The 19,375-nt window shown below is 44.2% G+C and overlaps 1 protein-coding gene across 1 annotated transcript; it reads left to right on the plus strand.

Annotated features, from left to right (window-relative positions):
• Positions 1–578: 578 nt before the first annotated feature.
• SRD5A3 (steroid 5 alpha-reductase 3) lies at positions 579–17,686 on the plus strand. Its single transcript, XM_032400389.1, has 5 exons — positions 579–887; positions 7,550–7,692; positions 9,770–9,967; positions 13,605–13,739; positions 14,625–17,686. The coding sequence occupies exons 1-5, from the start codon at positions 667–669 to the stop codon at positions 14,882–14,884; spliced, it is 957 nt and encodes a 318-aa protein (XP_032256280.1). The 5' UTR covers positions 579–666; the 3' UTR covers positions 14,885–17,686.
• The last annotated feature ends 1,689 nt before the right edge of the window (positions 17,687–19,375 follow it).

Raw genomic sequence — 19,375 nt, forward strand, 5'->3', positions numbered from 1 at the left:
CTTTACCACTTTCACTTTTGGGTTATTTGCAATTGCCTTGATGATTTTCTAATTCACAGGTTTAAATTATACATATTCCCGACATCCTAATACAACTACTCATTTTTGTGTATGACTTGCCTTCTTCATCAATATATACATGTATCTGTATTAGTATGATTGTCTGCAATCACAGACAACTTATTGTCTGACTAATTACAGTCAATTTATTTTCACTTAACCTACTGTTTCAGCTATCATAGACGGCGTTCCGTTCCGTGTTTCTAGTCTTCGTCATTACCATGTTAATGTCTGCATGATATTACAACTTGTCATAGTAACATAATTTAACTAAATACCCTAAAGTGAACCATTCGGGGTTGTTTCCATTTTTCCATTGAAAATAATGCAGCAATCAGGTTGTTTGTTCTTTGAATCATATGGTTGAATCACACTCTGGGGTTCCGCCTACAGGTCCCTGAGTCAGATTAGGGACTGAGGACGACCAACGAGCGCCAGCGTCACTCCGCCCCCGGGGCGGGTCCTGGGCGGGGCCGCGTACGTCCCTGTCCCGCGTTGCGTCACCGACGTCCCGCCCACCTGAGCCTGGCGTGCGGCGCGCGGACAGCCGCTGCAGCGCTGGCGGATGGTTCGGGCCCCGGGAGCGCGGAGCCCAGCGCTTCGGCTATGGCTCTCTGGGCTGTTGCCGAGCTCTGGGCGCTGAACCCGCTGCGCGCTCTGTGGCTCACGCTGACCGCCGCCTTCCTGCTGACCCTGCTGCTGCAGCTAGTGCCGCCCGGCCTGCTCCCGGGCTGCGCGCTTTTCCAGGACCTGATCCGCTATGGGAAAACCAAGCGTGAGGGGCCGTCGCGCCCGGCCGCCTGCCGGGTCTTTGATGTCCCCAAGAGGTAACCGCGCCCCGGCTCGAGCCCGGGAAGCCGAGGCGCGGAGAGCCCGGGGCGCCCAGCTCGGGCAGCCGGCAGGGGGCAGCAGAGGCGGGCGCGGGGCCGGCGCGGCCCGGGCCCGGGAGGCCCTGACGGGTCTCCGGGCGCGGCGCTGCCTCGGCGGGGCGGCCGGGCACTGCCGCGTCCGCGTCGTGGCCCAGGGGTTGGAATACCCCGAGGGCCCGCGGACACCGAGGATGCTGAGCCGCGCGTGAACGTGAACTTGTGGCCGCACGGAGTCTTTCCCTCGGGGAAAGTGGCAGCGCTTCCGAATGTAGGCCTGGTCCCCAGGCGTCAGGTTAAAGCCTTTTGGTCCCAAATTCTCCTTTTTCCCCCTCCCCTGCACTCTAGGGCTCATAATCTAACTTGAGGTCACCCGCTTGCAGACATGAAGGCAGGCCGGCCCTTCGCGCCTCTGTTTTCCCCATTTGTCTCTCCGACCCTCGAAGTCAGAACGAGGGGCGAGCCGCTGGTCACCGGGTCGCCACCTCCTTCGTCTGCACCGACCCTCCTAACTAGCACCTTGGCGGGTACCCCTGGAGAAAGTGGCCCAAGAGTGCACATTTTTGGCAGGCCTAACCCCGAAGCTTTGACTTTCAACAGGTTTCATAACCAAGTTCAATGAAAGATTAAATCGTTAGGGCTTAAGTAGGATTCTTTCAGAAATTGTAAAGACTTGTTATAGTTTGCTTTTGTTTGGGGGTTTTTATTTTTTTACTTTGAATTCAGAACATAGCTGGGAAGAGTCAGCCAAACACTTCTAGAGGGTAGGAAAATAGCAGTGGCTTTTCTGTGTTTAAGGTGCATCTAAAGTTGACATTTAGAAAAGAACCTGGAGGAACGTGGTAAGGTTTCAAATGTATTAAAACACCAGGGTTATCGCTTGAACCTCAGAGACAGTGAGTGTGCCAGGTCCACAGACAAGAATGCGGCTGAGTGTAACTTGGCTTCTGAAATGTGGATAACCGCCCCCGCCCAACACTTTTGTCTGTTGGAGAAAGATTCATCAGGTGTTAACCCTGAGAAGGAAGAACTAGGTCATTCACAGGAAGAGGAAAGGGAATGAGGCCCTGGGAAGAGGTAGAAGTATTTAGGACAAATTAGTCAAACCCCCTATTTATTAGAGGCTCTTTTTAAGCAAAAATTATCCATCCTGTTTTTAATCAAGTTTGATTGCAGTACGTCCTTTTTCTGCTTTATAGCAATGGCATTCTCAGATTATCTTTTAATGTTATAAAGTGAAGAAAAAATATTTCTTACTGTGAATTCTAACAATTTGTTTTCTGAATTTTGAAAAAGGTATTGGTGTCCCTAGATTAAAGGACACATTTCAAATCATTCCCTGCACTCAGCCGATTCTCTGGCTCCCATTCCCCAGCTGTTAGTGCTTAAGCACATGATTATATGACAGCTAAGACACAGATTTGGTACCTTTCCTTTATTCATTACTACTTTTTGGGCTTGTTGTAATTTCTCCCATAATTTACACCTTTTTCTTCTTCCAGAATTCTAGAGTAGAACCTCCCATGATGCCCAAGTGATGTTCTGTTTTGTTTTTTTCTAAATTTAGACCATTTCTTTTAGTATTGGAAGAAGATACAGCAAGTCCAGGCCAAGAAAGAAAAACAAGTATGCTTAGATACTATATTTAAATATTTTTCCTTGTGCAAAATCCAATCGTACTCTTAAAAGTGAAAATAAGCCTGTAATTTTTACACATAGAGGCAGCTGTAAATCACATTTCTGCATCTAAAATGGTGCTTAAGTAATTTTGTTTGGAGTTGTTTTTTTCTAAGGAGGCAGGAATAAAACCTTAAATCAGCTCATGGCATGTTCCATTCCATTACCGCTGCTGGGTAGGGTTTTTTCCTAAATTAAGGTGATGGTACTTTTCTTGTTTTCCTTTTGGCTCATAGATTATTGATTTCCCAGAAAATCTGAATAAATAGGTGATGTCCAACATGAGTCACAATGCTCTTGACTTGTGTAATGTGTATAGAAGTACTTCTGCTTCTGGATTTCAAAATGGTATCAAAGCATTGCAATTGAATTGAGTTCTGGAAGCAAAGAGCCATCCAGACTTTTCTCCAGGGGTTCAGCAGTCCTAACCAGGGGTCCAGAGGACCTATGGACAGAATTCAGGGCAAACCTGGATTAGAAAAAATTACATCTTCATTTCACTAACCTCTAGCCAAAATTCAGCATTTTCTTAATGATAAATGTAATCAACGAACCACAGTAGAATTAGCAATACTTGCAATATTGTGACAGGTTTTTGTTTTTTTTTTTAATGTCACATTAAAAATATTGAAGAGACATCAAAACATTTTCATCACAAGAATAAATCCCTAGATCTTGTTATTTGATGCAGTAATTAAGCACATATATTACTATATCACAAATTTCTTTTTTTAGTAGTTGTGTTACCTATATTTCAATATAATTGGTTTCCTTGGTAATCCCTATGTCTTTTATGATTGAAGTAACATTTTGAGAAGTGGCCAGTAGCCTTCACCAGACTGCCAATGGAGTCCATGGAAGAAAAATGTTAAGAACCCTTGCTCTAGACTATAAACTGGCCATAAGTTTACATTTGTCTTGTTTTTTACCATATCCCTGGTTCAGTGCCTGACAAATAATAAAGTCCTTGATCACTGTGTTTTGAATTAATTTTAAGAGAAAGAGGGTTTAGGTTTAGTTGGTTTGTTGATTAACTTAACTGCTTAACCAGTGTTTATATAGAGTACTTAGGTGCCAAGAGCTTTTGTTCTTATAAGACAGGCAGTAAATATGTAAACAAATCTTACAAAACAAGATGATTTGGGGTGGTACTAAGTGCTTCAGAGGAAATCCAGCAGGATTACTTGATCATGAGCAAAATGGGGTGGCCGTGAGTGACAGTGACAACACTGGAGAGGACCAGCAGGGAAGGGTGGGGCAGGGGGGAGAGGCAGGGCCATGGTGGAGATGGGATTTTATTCTGAGTGTATGGAAAACCATTGATGGCTTTAGGATGGGGAAGGAGGCATGGCATGATGAGATTCATGTTTTGTAAAGATGACTAGCCACTGTGTGGAGAAGACTGAATAAGAGGCTGTTATGATGGTCCAGGCAAAAGGCAGTGGTATGGCTTAGAGTGCTCACATAATAACACCTCCCTGTCATATAGGTGGTGATGATATTAAAGCACCTAGCATGGGCCAGGCACCTAGTCAGAACTCAGAAAACATTAGTTCACTTCCTTGGTTAGCCCCATAACTCCCCTAATGGGGCCTTGGCTCCATTCCAGCTATCAGCAAATATGTATTATTAGATCCGGCCTCCTGGCTCAAAATCATCCAGTGGCTTCCAACTCACAGAAAGAGCCCAAGACCCTGTATGGTTTTCTTCCCAGCACCTCATTGACTGTGTGTCCTATAGTTAGCCCCCCATGTGGTGCCAGTCCAGTTTTGTAGGCCTCTCTGCTAGTCTTCTTTCCCACCTCAGGGCCTTTGCACTGCCTGTTCCCTCTATCTGGAAAGCTCTTCCCCCATTTAGCCGCATACATGGTTTATGTCCTTACTTCCTATAATTTTACTCAAATATTACCTTCTCAATGAGGTATTGCCTATCCACCCTGTTTAAAAGTATAATTCTACCACCCCCCATATTTCTTCTTCTCTTCCTGGCTTTCGTTTTCTCAGGAACAGTTATCGCCTGCTGGCATGCTATAAATTTTACTTTTGTGTGTGAGTGTGAGTATAAGTGCCATGAGGGCTGGAATTATCTGTTGTTTTCTGTATCCCTAGAGCAGTCCCTAACTTCTAATTAGCACTGAAATACTTATTAAAGGAGTGCTTGCTTGGTGCCAAGTCCTGTGTTTCCATAAGGATCACCTTATCCCTCTTCCCACGGGCTTGGGAAATGGTGCTACAATTAAGCAAAGTGCCAAGGGAGGAAAAAGAGGGAGAATGTCTAAAACAAAAAGAGTGGAGTTCTTAGATCTGTTGTTTGAGGCTAAAGCTGGGTCTTTTTAAAAAGCAAGAGATTTATAGAGTAGAAGATGTTTCTCACAGAGGGAAATCAGGCAAGCCAAACAAGAGATAGAATGTACAGAATGTAGGAATAAGAACAGCAGTTTGCCCGTGAATCAGAAACAGCAGGGCACAAGGAGGGCATAGCAAGATGTGGCTTAGCAGCTTATACCAAACCCATTTGGGTGACTGGTTGACTTTAAGCTTGGTATAAATTGGCGCGTGTAACATAGAGACAGAAAAGTTCAGGTTCAGGCGGGTCTAGGTTGCATGAATTAGAAGTGCCACGGCGTAGGGGCATCTCGGTGGCTCAGTTGGTTAAGTGTCCGAATATTGTTCTCAGCTCAGGTCTTGGTCTTGGGGTCGTGAGTTCAAGCCCTATGTTGGGCTCCATGCTAGGCGTGGAGCCTACTTTAAAAAAAAAAAAGTTTTTGTTTTTTTTTTTTAATTTAAAAAGGAAGTACTGCGGTGTGATTTTAATTTCAGAGTCATCCAGGCTGAGTCTGGAGCTAAATGCTGCCACTTACTGTGTGACCTTGGATACGTAACTTAACATCTGAGCCTTCGTTTTCTCATCTGCCCCATGAAGATAACCAAATAAACTTTACAGGATTGTTTCTGCCTACTTACCGGAGGGATTTCTTTTTAACTTTAAAAAGAGTGAAATGAATGAGCAATGCTTTGTGTATGTGTGTGTCTGGTAAAATATACATGACATAACACTTAACATTTAATCCTCTTCAGGTGTACAGTTCATTAGTGTTGAATACATTCACGTTGTTGTGCAGCCATCACCACTATCCATTTCCAGAACTTTTCCATTAGCCAGAAGGATTTTAAAACAGAAGCTATTTAAGTCACTCTTTACAAATGGCCCGCCATCACACTGAATAAAAGCCAGTGTCCTTGTCACACAGTTGTCCTTTATTGTTCCTCAGGGCCTTTGTGGTTGTCATTACCTCTGCCTAGAAAATTCTTTCCACTAGAAGTTCACTGGGATTATTCATTCTAGCCAAATAGCCACTTCTAGAGAGACCATCCTTGACTACGCATCCAAATGGCCTCCCCTCTGCACCCTTTCTGTCCCCCTAACCCAGTATTAGGCTAGGTAACTATAGGTTCCTTTGTTGACCATATGCTGAAAGGTAAACATCAAGGCAGAGACCTGGTCTGTTTGCTCCATGCTGAGTTCCCAGATCCTAGAACACTGCCCAGCACGTTCTAAGCTCTCAAATATTTGTGAAGAAAGGAAGTAGGTAGAGTGGCTGGCCCAGAAGATGCTTTTCAAAAGTCGGCCCCTCCCCTTTGCGTGGAAGCCTTCAAAGCAAGGTCCTGCTGACATTCTGTTCTGCTCCTGCAGCTCGCACCATACCTGGGCTCAGTTCTAGGAAGGGTGTCTTAAGAAAGACCCTGGAAGGCAACCAAAAACCAGTGGCCAGGTGGGGGAGGGAGCATTGGAAGTGACACAGGTGAACTTTTGAGGAAACTAAGCTCTTAAGCCCGGAGAAGATCGGAATCAGGAACAACAGGCTAGCTCAGCAAGGGCAGATCTAGTGATAGAATTTGTAACAGTAGTTGGAAGAATTAAGTGGGTTGCTCTGGAATGATCAGATTAGATCAGTATTTGTCAGACTGGGTTGCGGGCATCGTCTGGGGAGGGGAGGGGTAAGCTAAATTCTGATACAAACATCTGGATCATCTGGAGGAAGAATCCCTGAGCTCGATTTACTTTGTTGTGACGAGGAAGAAGCTTAATACAAAGTGATGTGTTGAAGACCAGGGAGGACTCCCTGCAGAGTCAGAAAGATTTTGAATTGATTTAAATAAAGAAAACTAGGAGAAGGATAGGTAAAGGGACCTCAAAAGAACCTGTGTTAGGCCTTTGTGCCGTAGTAGGTGATTTCATTTCAGTAAACCAGCATCCTCTTTCACATTAAAGTAACCTTGCTAATTTCAACGTCCATTGGCTCTGGTTTTATTTGGATTTTGTTTATAACTGTTGATTGCAAAATAGGCACAGTACTTGATGAGAGGTGTAACCATCAGGAGTTGATCCCTCGTTTTATGAGTTAAAATTTGTCATGTTATTATAAAAGTAATTTAGGTCAACACAATTTAGGAAAACACTGAATCAGAAGACCTTTAAGGTTTCTGGCAGCCCTAAGAGCTTGTGGTTTTGCAAATCTTGTGTAACAGTTGGATGGCTATTGCAGCAACATTGCTCAGGATTTAGAAATCTTTCACACATTTGGCTTCTGTTGGCACAATCTAGGTTCTCTTTGCCAGGGTCTGGTGCCCCCTCTGTTGGAACTTGAGCCAATCCTGTTACCCAGAGATAAGAGAGATTGCTAATTGACCCTCTATCCACGTTTAACAAGATCAATCATGTTCTTGTTAACCTCCGGAGGCCTCTTTTTCCTGAGTTAACAGGTCCCATCATCTGAAAGGAGATTTGTAAAAGTCTGAACGCCTGCAGGGTTCAGGTTCTATTAAAAAACAAAACCATACTTTGGGAAAGGGGGAAAGAGGCTCCGGAGCCTCAAAGTAGTCTTCCTGCATAATGCTTTCAAGTGGACCTCCCCTGATGATTGCTTAACTGGTTTAACCTTGCAGGTATTTTTCTCACTTCTACATCATCTCAGTGCTGTGGAATGGCTTCCTGCTTTGGCACCTTACTCAGTCTCTGTTCCTGGGAGTGCCTTTTCCAAATTGGCTTCATGGTCTGCTCAGAATTCTCGGGGCTGCCCAGTTCCAAGGTACGACTCCACTGGCTAGTTAACCGTTTCGTCCTGTTCCTGCCTTTCCTGCCTGCAGGGAGCTGTTCCTGGTATTTCACAGCCACCCCCAGGCTCCTCCTCTGTGGGCCCAGGAAGTGGAGGGTGAGGGCAAAAAAGAGTTCTGCATGGTTCCTAGCCCGGTGGCCACTGGGATGTCTCCATGTCCCTCACTGAGATCCCAGCAGACCGAGAGTCAGCTCTTCCATCCCTGCCTTCCCAGCAAGTGCTATGCTGTGTACGAGACTGGCTGTTCTCCCTCTGATATTTTTAGTCCTATCGATAAATTTATACAGAAGTCTTTACACTTCAGTGGAAGAGCTCTTAGGATCCGTCAGGTTTGCCTTGAAACATTTGTCATTTCTCTAGTTGAACCAAAATAATGTCTCAGAACCCCAGAAATATAATAGAAAATTACTCTTGATCACCAGTTAAAAATGTTTGTTATACTGTAAGCGTTAGTTGTATAATAAAATTGACTCTAAATAGTTGTTGACCACATGATTATAAAATAGCCTTTAAATTCACCTCACTCTACCTCGCATAAAGGATACATGGAACAGTTTTAGAAATCAGGAATTGAAGGTGAAAACCATAAGGTGGCCTCAATGTCAAGGGAGAAGGTGAGGGCAGAATTAGAAACAGACTGTATGCTCCTGTCTCGGTCCTTTGTTCCAGCAGCCAAACCACTGGCTCCAAGGGAGCAGTCCTTTTCTGTATCACCGGAGGAACTCGCAAAAGACGACAGCCAGAGGGAAGACCTCTGCAGATCCTATTTGGGAGGGGTGGAGACCTCAGCAGATCCATTTTCACCCCTTAAAACTTCATCTCTCCCTTTGTTTACTGTGGGGCTAGCTGGGGTTCTAGAATTTGGAAGGTTGGTTGTGAGGAGTTTTATTCGTATATTTGTTTTAACCCTTTCCTCAAGAGTTAAAACTAGGATTTACTGTATTTAAAATAGAAAAACAGCCAAAGCTATTCTGTACTGCTAGAAGTCTGGATAGGGCTTACCCTTGTGGGGGGGGGGGGGAGGCAGTGCCTGGAGCAGAGACAAAGGAGTGCTGGTTGGGTTCTGTTTCTTCATCTGGGTGCTGAGTATATGGGTGGAATAGGATGGTTTAGTTTGTAAAAATTCGTTAAACTGTATCCTTATTATATTCTTATGATGTGTGTGTGTGTGTGTGTGTGTGTGTGTATGTGCGACGTTCATTTAAAAAACATTTGGTGTTGGGGCACCTGGGTGGCTCAGTCGTTAAGCGTCTGCCTTTGGCTCAGGTCATGATCCCAGGGTCCTGGGATCGAGCCCCGCATCGGGCTCCCTGCTCCATGGGAAGCCTGCTTCTCTCTCTCCCTCTGCCACTCCCCGTGCTTGTATTCCCTCTCTCGCTGTGTCTCTCTCTGTCAAAATAATAAATAAAAATCTATTTAAAAAAAACAAAAACAAACATTTGGTATTATGTCATCTTAAAAACGAGCATTTCTTCCAAATTTTTTTGGCAGAAGGGTGAGAGGCAGGTAGAAAGACAGATCTCAAGGCTCACGGTCCCTGGAAAGTATAATTTTCTTTTTGTTGTTGTTGTTTTTTTGAATATGGAAAGAAATGCATAATTCCCTCTGTCTCTGTTCCTGTCGCCTTTTCTGCCTGTCCGGGTACCTGTGTCTCGTCTCCCCTGACCCAGGCATCCCACCAGGTGGGGTTGTTAGAGGTCATCGGGCATTCTTCCTGACCATCTGCCGCTGGCTGTTAGGGCCAGGAACCAGAGATCCACAGACATCAGGTTCTGAGTGCACCGACTCCTTCACAGTGACATGCATGTAACCAGAAGGCTTTCACATGACGAAGGAGAGTCCAGAGACCTGAGTTTGTCACTAGTCAAATTCCTTACCTTCGCTTGGCCCACTTCCTCATGACTAAAAAAGTGTTAGGCTAGATGATTTTTAGGGCCCTCTCCTAGCTCTATTCTTACTTAATACTCTGTTGAACAGCAGGAAAAAAAAAATATAACTTCGCATTAATCCCAGAAAGAGAGATGCTAACATGTTGCATTCTGAATTATAGGGGGTGAGCTGGCGCTGTCGGCATTCTTAGTATTAGTATTTCTGTGGCTACACAGCTTGCGGAGGCTCTTCGAGTGCTTCTATGTCAGTGTGTTCTCCAATGCTGTGATTCACGTCGTGCAGTACTGTTTTGGACTTGTCTACTATGTCCTCACCGGCCTCACTGTGCTGAGCCAAGTGCCCATGGATGGCAGGAATGGTGAGTGGTCCCTGGGGTCTGGTCGCTGAGTCACCGGGCAAAGCACTCCACCGAGCCTGGCGGAAGTGTGAAAGTAGACCTGCCCAACCCACTTCGCATTTGAAGAGTTTGAACTCTACTGGCCATTAGAAAAAGTCAGCACGCTCAAGGGTATATACAGTAACTATTACAAAATTGCTCAAACCTGAAAGACACCAACATAAGCACTAACGCCCGTGGTAAAGATAGTAAAAGTCCCCAGTGTTCAGGAGGCTTGGTGTAAGGACCATGAATTGGGATGTGGCTCTCCCTTGGTGGGATTGAAGTCCGTGAACTCATGCAGAGTTAACTCTGGAAAGAAAGAGGGACATGGTCAAGAGTTGGACAGGAAGCAGGGGAACACCCAAGAACAGGAGAAAGGGTCAGCAAAGACAGTTGCTCCACCAAAGGCTCAGTCTCCTTGGGGTGCGTGTGTGGGAGGGGAAGGGTGATGCAGGATTAAATCTCAGAAACCCAGAGGAGGGAGGGGTGGCCTGGGCCAGCGGTGAACAGTTGTGATTTGAAGAGGGAGTAGAGAGCCATTTTGTTGCCATTTAGTTCTTAGAATGATTCCGATTATAACAAAGCTTTTCTTCAAGGGAGGCAGCCTGAGGGGAGAGGACAAAAGAGTACTGTGGTTAGTCAGAATTGTGTCTGAACATTTCTGAGCGCCCACTAGCCAGGAAGAGGGAAGCAAAATCATGACCTTTGTTTATGAGGAGGAAATGAAGTGTGTTTTGGGGAGGGTGGGGGGGAAGGGAGGCTGGAGATCTAACATATAGGACTATCATTTTTGTAAAAGCAATGTGTGCTTATTAACACAGAACTCAAGTCATTTGGGGTGACTGACGTTAGGAGGCTAACTTCACCCTGGACCTTCAGTGTCCATCTGCCCAGACACTGTAGGGCAGACCACCCGTGACTGTTTTCTCTCAGTCCAAGTCTTCGTGTTTCCTATCCATCCGTGTAAATAGAGACCAAAGTCTAGATGTTTCCCGTACTCGCTGAGTGAGCTTTCTCCTCAGGTTTGATTTCAGCATCAGAATAGCCCCTTGAATGTCCTCTCTCTGTTGCTATAGTACAACCCAAGGCCTCTATGGCTTGAGGAATGACTTTAGAGTACGATTTAGTAATGATCTTTCTTAATTCCTGAATTATTTATTGGCTCCAACCACTCAGCTAGCATCTGTCCATCTGATTCCACTGAATTTAATCAAGTCAGTGTTTCCTCCCTGAGCTTTCTGCTGTGGCATTCACGTGCAGCCCGTATCAGGGTTTGAACTGTTATTTGTGGTGAGCAGTACTAGAATTTCCACCCAAAGGAGCTTTCCAGAACACGCGGCTAACCCACTAGCTTTCAGTCTGTTGGCCTCTGTTGGCATTACATTATCTCTTCCGGAGCTTCGTCTGCTAGCTCGAGCCCAGCTTCTGCCCTCCCTCCCATATAAAGAGTCAAGAAAAGGCAGCTGAGACACCCACAAAAATCACTTTCTAGACACTCCTTTCTGAAGCTGTCTTCTGTTTCACCTACTTGTCTTTCAAGAGGTCATATGCAGGCATTTGGGACAATATGGGTAGAACTGGTTTCAGGAATTCGTTGAGAGAGAACACACTGGGGCATTTGCCAGCTGCGGAGTCTGATAGGAATAGCCTGGGCTTGGGAGTCGGGGGGCCTGAGTCTGAATTCCAGCTTACTTAACCACCCTGAACCTCAGAACCTTCATGTGTAATCAGGGACGCATCGCGATTTCAGAGGGTTCTTGTGAAAAGGAAGAGAAAGAATGTCTGTAAGCTGCCCAGACCTTCTCGTCTCCTGGTCTTCCAAGTCTAGAGGGTCTTCCTCCAGCCAGTCTCCATTACACTGTTGTATTTTATTTTCTCCAGAGTGCCCTCTCTACCTGAACTTGTCTTGGTTATCTATTTGCCGACTCGTTTCTGTCTGTCCCTTGCCACTGGAACGTGGGGTCCTGAGGACTGAGATCTTGCCTTACTTACTCACTGCTTTATCCCTTGTGCCAGATGCCAGGCTCAGTAGACAGTCAGTAATTAATGAATAAACAAAGAGTTAAAAACTACACAGATTGGACTCTCAGCCTTCTACCTGCCTCCCTTTTCCTGCATTATAATTCCAACTTACTCTTAGGAATCTTTCCCTCATAGGTACTTTCTCTGATTCAGAGTAGGTGACTTGGCAGCGATCGGAACTCTCCCAACACTTGCTTCAGTTTTTAATCCTAAAATGACTTGCTCTTATAATGATTTGATATATAATGACTATGTTCTTATGACTTGCTCCAATTTAAAACTATTTTTCATATTTTGTTTATTTTTAACCTGTAAGAATATAACCTTTTCATTAAATGGCTAAGTCTAATAAACATTAAGAGTCTATAGTAAACTGTTTATATAGGGCAAGTTTTTAAACGAAATTAACACAGGTAGACATTGGTGGACTCTCATTAGTCATTAGCTGTCATCACCTGAGTCCTACCTCCAGGTGCCCATACGGAATCACATGATTCTTGGTTCCCTTACCTGAATCAACTCTGTAGGGGCGGTCTCTGGGCTCCAGACCCTCAGGCTCTTCCCCACAGTCAATCTGCAGTCAGTGGACAGCTTTGTTTCTTCAGTCAAGTTCCTAACTAGCCTGACTGCTTCCTGCTGATCATAAGGAAGTCCTTAATTTGCTTTTCTGATGCCAGTCCTCGGAAGACCTGCATTCTTCCTGTCTTCTTGGTAGCTGGAGAAGAAAGTGGAAGATGATACTTTGAGTGTTTCTACTTCTGAACTAAATCTAACATGGTTCTCTACTCAGAAAAGGATACCGTTTGTGTTTTCATCTTGTAGTTTATGTTTTTTCTCTTTTGAGAAGCCCCACCGCGAGCCTTTACCTCCAGGGGCTTTCTTCATTGGCTGGAGCCAGTCAAGTCAGTGTTCTGGATGCAGGGTCTCCCCTGAATGGCTTAGGGTGGCGGCTCAGGGTGAGATTCCTTTGAAAGTGTTTTCCTGGGGCGCCTGGGTGGCTCAGTTGTTAAGCGACTGCCTTCAGCTCAGGTCATGATCCCAGGGTCCTGGGATCGAGCCCCATATCAGGCTCCCTGCTCGGCGGGAAGCCTGCTTCTCCCTCTCCCACTCCCCCTGCTTGTGTTCCCTCTCTCGCTGTGTCTCTCTCTGTCAAATAAATAAATAAAACCGCTAAAAAAAAAAAAAGGAAAGTGTTTTCCTGACAGTGGACTGTAAGAAAGAAGACATAAAACTGGGCTTAGAAATAGAAATGCAAAGCGGCCTCACCGCACAAGGGTGCATCACAAGAGAAGGAGACAGAGTTGACCTCTGTGCTTGAAGCATTTGAAGCGGGAGCAGGAGAATGTGTCCATGTGGCACTCTCTGTCAGGGGCCACTGAAGCTGCCCCTGGCTGAGGAGCATACCCCTTCACCCACAGGACAGTGCTCTCCCCTCTGGACTTGGTAAATTATGTCAGGATAATTTTCTAGTCGTGAGGAACAGAATAAGTGGATAATTGTGTTCTGCTAACTGTATGATTCTACTAACTGTATCATGCCCTGAGCCTCTGAAATTTTGCAGGCTTGCTAATAAGCTAATTCTTTTTTTCTGTAGTCTATGTGATAGGGAAAAATCTCTTGATGCAAGCTCGGTGGTTCCATATCCTCGGAATGCTGATGTTTATCTGGTCATCTGTCCATCAGTACAAGTGCCATGTCATTCTCGGCAATCTCAGGAAAAATAAAGCAGGTGAGAGGCCTTTCAGAGCCACTGCATGTAGATTTTAACCCTCAGAAGTTAGTTGTCCCTCTCCCTTTATTTTTTTCCCCTCCTGCCCTAAATTAATTGACTCCTCTATCAAATGCTCATTTTTGACAAGACACCTCTCTGGGTCTTGCTCTTCCCCTTTGTAAAATGATAGCATTATGCTCAAAGATTTCTCCGGCCCCATCTAGCCCTGACACTCCGTGACTATTCTGTGCCCACATCTGGGGGCCTGCACGGCAGATACGTGCCTAACCAGCACGTGAGCATTCATATCACTGTGCTGAGTTAGCGTCATTCCAGCCACGGCAAAAAAAAAAAAAAAGCCTTGACTTTTTAGTTAGCTTGTGTTGACTTATCACAGGTACAGTTTTTATTAGGTTTTTAGAAATATTAAAAATGGAATAATACTATTCAACATTTATCAAGTACTTATTCTGTGCTGGGCCCTGTTCCTGGTGCTTTACATATAGCCTCAGTGCTTACTTGAGGTGGGCACAATCTTATCCTCCCTTTACAAATGAGGAAACTGAGGCACAGAGATGGTAAGCAACTTTTCTAAAGTTCCACAGCATGTAAGTGGTAGAGTCAGGATTTGAACTCACACAGTCTGACTCTGCAGTCTGAGCTCTTAATGACTAGCTTGGAGGCCTGGTAGAGAAACAGGCTTTCCTCTGTGCTTATTTTCAGTTGACAGTGTAACCTAAGCATGTAACTTTTTAATACATAGTAGGTTGACAATGGAAGTGTGACAGGAAGTGGGTTTGCACACAGGTCGGCAATCCTCTTTTTAAATGACTTGGGGCCTGAGGTGGTAAACTCTCTTTCCACAACTTCATTTGTTCAGGAAGTCTTCTGTGTCTGTTTCAGGAGTGGTCATTCACTGTAACCACCGAATCCCTTTTGGAGACTGGTTTGAATACGTTTCTTCCCCAAACTACTTAGCAGAGTTGATGATCTACATTTCCATGGCTGTCACCTTTGGATTCCACAACTTAACTTGGTGGCTAGTGGTGACATATGTTTTCTTCAGCCAGGCCCTGTCTGCTTTGCTCAGCCACAAATTCTATAAAAGCAAATTTGTCTCCTATCCAAAGCATAGGAAAGCTTTCCTACCGTTCCTGTTTTAAGATAACCTCAGTCATCAAGCATGCAAACCAGGTGACAGGTTCAATTCCTCAGGACAACAAAGTCTAGGGACCAAAGCACAGTTTCTGCAGAACTGTTTGAAACTCTATGTTCCGTTTTTATACCCAAAAGTCTTCACTGAATGAGCAAAGCAAGACCCCTCAAGAAACTGAATCTTCAGAGAAGAAATCCTTCTGGCAGGCCTGGGAGTACTGTGTCTGCCTTCTGAGATGCTTTATAAAACCAACCAACTGCTAACAAGTAGATGAGACTTCTCCAAGCTGCCTCACAAGCAAACTAACCAAGAATATATAAACGGCTTCACACATGCATGTACCTCCCCAGAGGAAGAGATGAGACCATCTGTGGCTTTTTGTCAGGGACAAATGAGCTGGACTACATAAAAAGCAATATAGTAGGTGCTCAGTAACTGTTGCATTTCAGTAAAAGCAGAAGAGCTTTTGAAAATAACAATATATAATTTCACACCAACAGATGTAGGGGAAAATGAGTTTGTTGGAGATAGTTTATTCTTTCACAGACAGCCACAAAGATTTCCAGTTATGTAACCAGCAAGAGTGGTTTCCACTCAAATCATAGGAAACCTCTTTTATTTAATACTTTTTTTGACATGTCTTTCAAGGAAGTACCTTAAAAGTGAAAGCATCTGAAAATAAAATATTTTTACATTTATGTGTAAAGAGCCTTCATGAATGGACTGACCTTCGCTGCAGATGGGCTAGTGCTATAGCCTCGTTCATACGGAGTTACTCCACTGGATTAAGGTTTGCCTGAGTTTAACTATTGAACTATTTTAATAAAGTGAATCTGAAGATTTTTAGGAATAAAGTTTACACTAAAACAGTTTATGTTCAAGAAAATAGCCATGATTAAATCAAAGGGAAATAAATGCATGGTTTAAAAGAAAAACAAGAACTTGAAAAGTAACACTACAACCTGAGCGACGCTGTAAAAACTGCACATTTGTGCAGCGTAAGGTTTACTAGCTTAGTGACTGAGGTATTAACTTGATGGCTTTTGTGCAGGTCTCATAGTCTACTAGCTGCTGAAGTTTGGCACTAACAGGTACCTTGCTATGGGAGAAAGAACCTCATGATTAATCAGACGCATAATCAAATGCAGTCTAAGAACGTCCTCCCACCCTCATCTCTGGAGTAGTAAACCAAAGCTGTTAGACTGAGATTCTGCTTCATCTAAACTTTCAATATAGGCATATGAAAGCACATTCTAAAGTTTTTAATTCTGCCGTAACTTTTTCTCTCCCATCCATCAAATACCACTTCAATCATTTGCTCAGTCTATTCCAAAAATGACATTTATTTCATTTATCATTTAGGTGCGCCATCCTCAGGACCAGGACTCAGGAACAAAACTTTCCACACGGGAAAATATAAAGCATATTGCAGTTTGGTCTTAATTTCCACACAAATGGCACGAATAATTTTTAATAACAAACTATTTGGGGAAAAAATGTATTTTGCTTTAGCATGTCATTTCATACCTAGGTTAGTCTAGGAATTTGAAGGATGTTGTGGAATTTCCTTGTACTTTTAAGTAAAATGATGATAGCCCCGTGAAGAACCCTAACAGGGGCTGTTAGAAGGCATTCCCAGTTCCCAGTGTCCTCGTCTCAAGCCCGCCATCCCCTACTGTCCCCTACTGTCCGTCACCCCCGCTTCCATGTCTTTTACTTTCCCCTCTCCCTTCCTTGCCCAAACACTGCATTTCCAGGTGAGGGCTAAAGAGGAAGTAGTGATGTCCTCAGAGGGGTTCAGAACAAAGTAGCGTGGTCTTGGATGAAAGCTTAACCGTGGAGAACATTTGAGAATTGTGCCATGCTTGTGAGATCACAACCGACATTGCTCTGTGAGGTAGTGAAAATGCTCTGTGCGCCCGAATGGAGAGTGCGGGCAAACCCATCCGTGGAGAAGCCAGAAATAGGTTGGGGGTGGACACTCTTGATCTTCCTGCTGCCCTAGTCGCAGAACCTCAACCTGTCATTCTGTTGCTCCTAAGTTAGGGGAAATGACACCCGACTACCTCCCAACAGCATTCCCTGGACTAACTACCGATTGTAAAAGTGTGCTGAAAATAGCCTTTGTTTTTGTTAAGTCTCCAAGTTGTAGCTCATCCTCTATACTAACATTTGCCGTCGGTGAGTGTGGATCATTTTGTCTCCACAGGGACGTGTCCTGTGTTATGTTTTTAATATAATGAGTGATTATTGCTAGAATTCCTACCAAGAAAGAGGGGGCCTTTGCAGATATTTTTATATGATACTTAATAGTTTAAGGAGACTGTAAATTTTTGTGTAACTACCTAATAATTCAAGGACATTGATAAGTAATGTACCTCAAAGTGAACCAATATTTGAAAGAAGATCTTAAAATAGCAAATGGGCAAGTAGAAATTTTTTACACCCGCCTAAAGCAATTTCTGCCCACTCTTTCACATTGCTTATCAGGGGAAAAAAATCTTTTAACTGGTTTTATAAATTATATATATTAGTCTAACCCTCTAAGATTTTTCTAATAAATGGACAAGAAACAGGGAAGCTGGCAGTGACCCACAAATAATTCATGCTACACATACTTCATCATGTTTCTCAAATACCAGCGATCTAGAAAGCCAGGTATTGATTTTAGGGAAAGCAAAATTTAATTATCCAAGTAAAAACTGAATGATAAAGAGCTACTCTATGCACATAATTGAGAAAGTTTTGTATTGAGTCTCTTCCTTGAAAAAGATTCTCGGGGAGCCTGGGTGGCTCAGTCAGTTGAGTGTCTGCCTTCAGCTCAGGTCATGATCCCAGGGTCCTGGGATCCAGCCTCCGAATCGGGCTCCCTGCTCAGTGGGGAGCCTGCTTCTCCCTCTCCCTCTGCCCCTCCCCCATGCTTGTGTGTGTGCTCTCTCTCCGTCAACTAAATCAATAAAATATTGGAAGGAAGAAAGGAAGGAAAGAAGGAAGGAAGGAAGGAAGAAAAGGAAGGAAAATATTCTCAACTCTTGAAGCATGTAGAGGACAAAAGAACACAAGGGATTTCTCAGCAGAAAGACAAACCTGCCTCCTGAGTCTAGCCCTCTGGTAAAACTTCATAGCATGTGTACAGTTTTTATCAGGGCTCCTTGGCCTATACAACACCTTTCTGGGAATTAGAAAAGATAGCACTCAGAACATCCCCATAGTAGCAGAGCATGAACCGTTGTGGGCACAAAAGGCCACTGGTGATGGGACCACCGCCCAGTGAGCAGAGCTCAGGCTGGATCTCAGCCCCACTCACACTTTGTGCCTGCCGTCCTTTGTGCAGTGTTCCAACTGCACAATCTTCCATAGCCTAGAGACCAGGTTCGCTGTGCTGCCTATCTCTGCAGATTCTATTCGCTCTTGGAAAAAAAAAAAGAAACAAGACTTGATTTCATGGAATCATCTCATTGAGAAAGAAGAATAAAACTAGGAGAAGGTGGAATTAAGCAGTCCATGCAAAACATCTGTGTTCTTCCACTAACAAAAAGGGGAATCTGGTGGACAGCAGGTGAGTGACCCTCAAACAGTAGAATGTCGGTTTGGATGCTAGAATTCCAGCCCCAAAGAGAGAAAATATTTTGCTTCCTTTCTCACTACCAACTCCTGTCTTTCCAGCTCATTGTTCTAGGACTGCAACCCCAACAGTCTTGCCACCCTATTGGGACCTCCAGTCTATTGGTCTCATGGCATTTTTATTGTCCTTCGCCCATAAGTCTTCTCTAATCTCCTTAGCCTGCTTGAGTTCCAGGAAATCGCGGTCATCATTCCTTCATATATATCTTCGACTCTTGCCTCTTACATTGCCTCTTGCTTCTGATTCAGCAAAACCACACCCTGGTTAGATTCAACTCTTCCCCTGGGTGTGTGTGCCCACACAACTGAACAGTGGCTGGAGAAATCCAGTCCATAGACAGCTCACTTCAAATTCATGACCACTAACCTCAAGTGGTCTTGCATGCTGCAGTCACAATAAAATTCTCTAGTCCGTTCCCTCTCCCACTCTGCTGACAATGTTGCATCTCTGTCCCCAGGAAATGAAGCTACTGGAAGAGAGCCCCCCCACAGGTTACCACCACCTCCTCCACCCACCTAAGACATCTGTTCCTCCATACGCTACTTTCCCTCGTTACTATTATTGAAGGATACTTTTTTTTAAATGTAAAATCATGATTCTCATACAAATATAAAATGAACATGTGCCAACAATTTTACTTACCTCATTAAGTAAGGAAGGAACCAGTAATGTTAGAACCAGTTTAAAGAGTTCCTAAAAGACACATACATGGATAACGAGGCATGCCAAAATGAATGTAATAGATGCAAATTAATTGCTGAATGGTTGCAAAACTAGCGTCTCCAGCATGGGAGGGAAAGCAATTGTGCCCCCATCAGATAAAATCCATTTGTATGTCTATGAAATTATTTGCATTCCTATCAACTATCTATA

Source organism: Phoca vitulina, unplaced genomic scaffold (genome assembly GCF_004348235.1).
Source record: "Phoca vitulina isolate PV1807 unplaced genomic scaffold, GSC_HSeal_1.0 scaffold3, whole genome shotgun sequence".
Classification (NCBI taxonomy): Eukaryota; Metazoa; Chordata; class Mammalia; order Carnivora; family Phocidae; genus Phoca; species Phoca vitulina.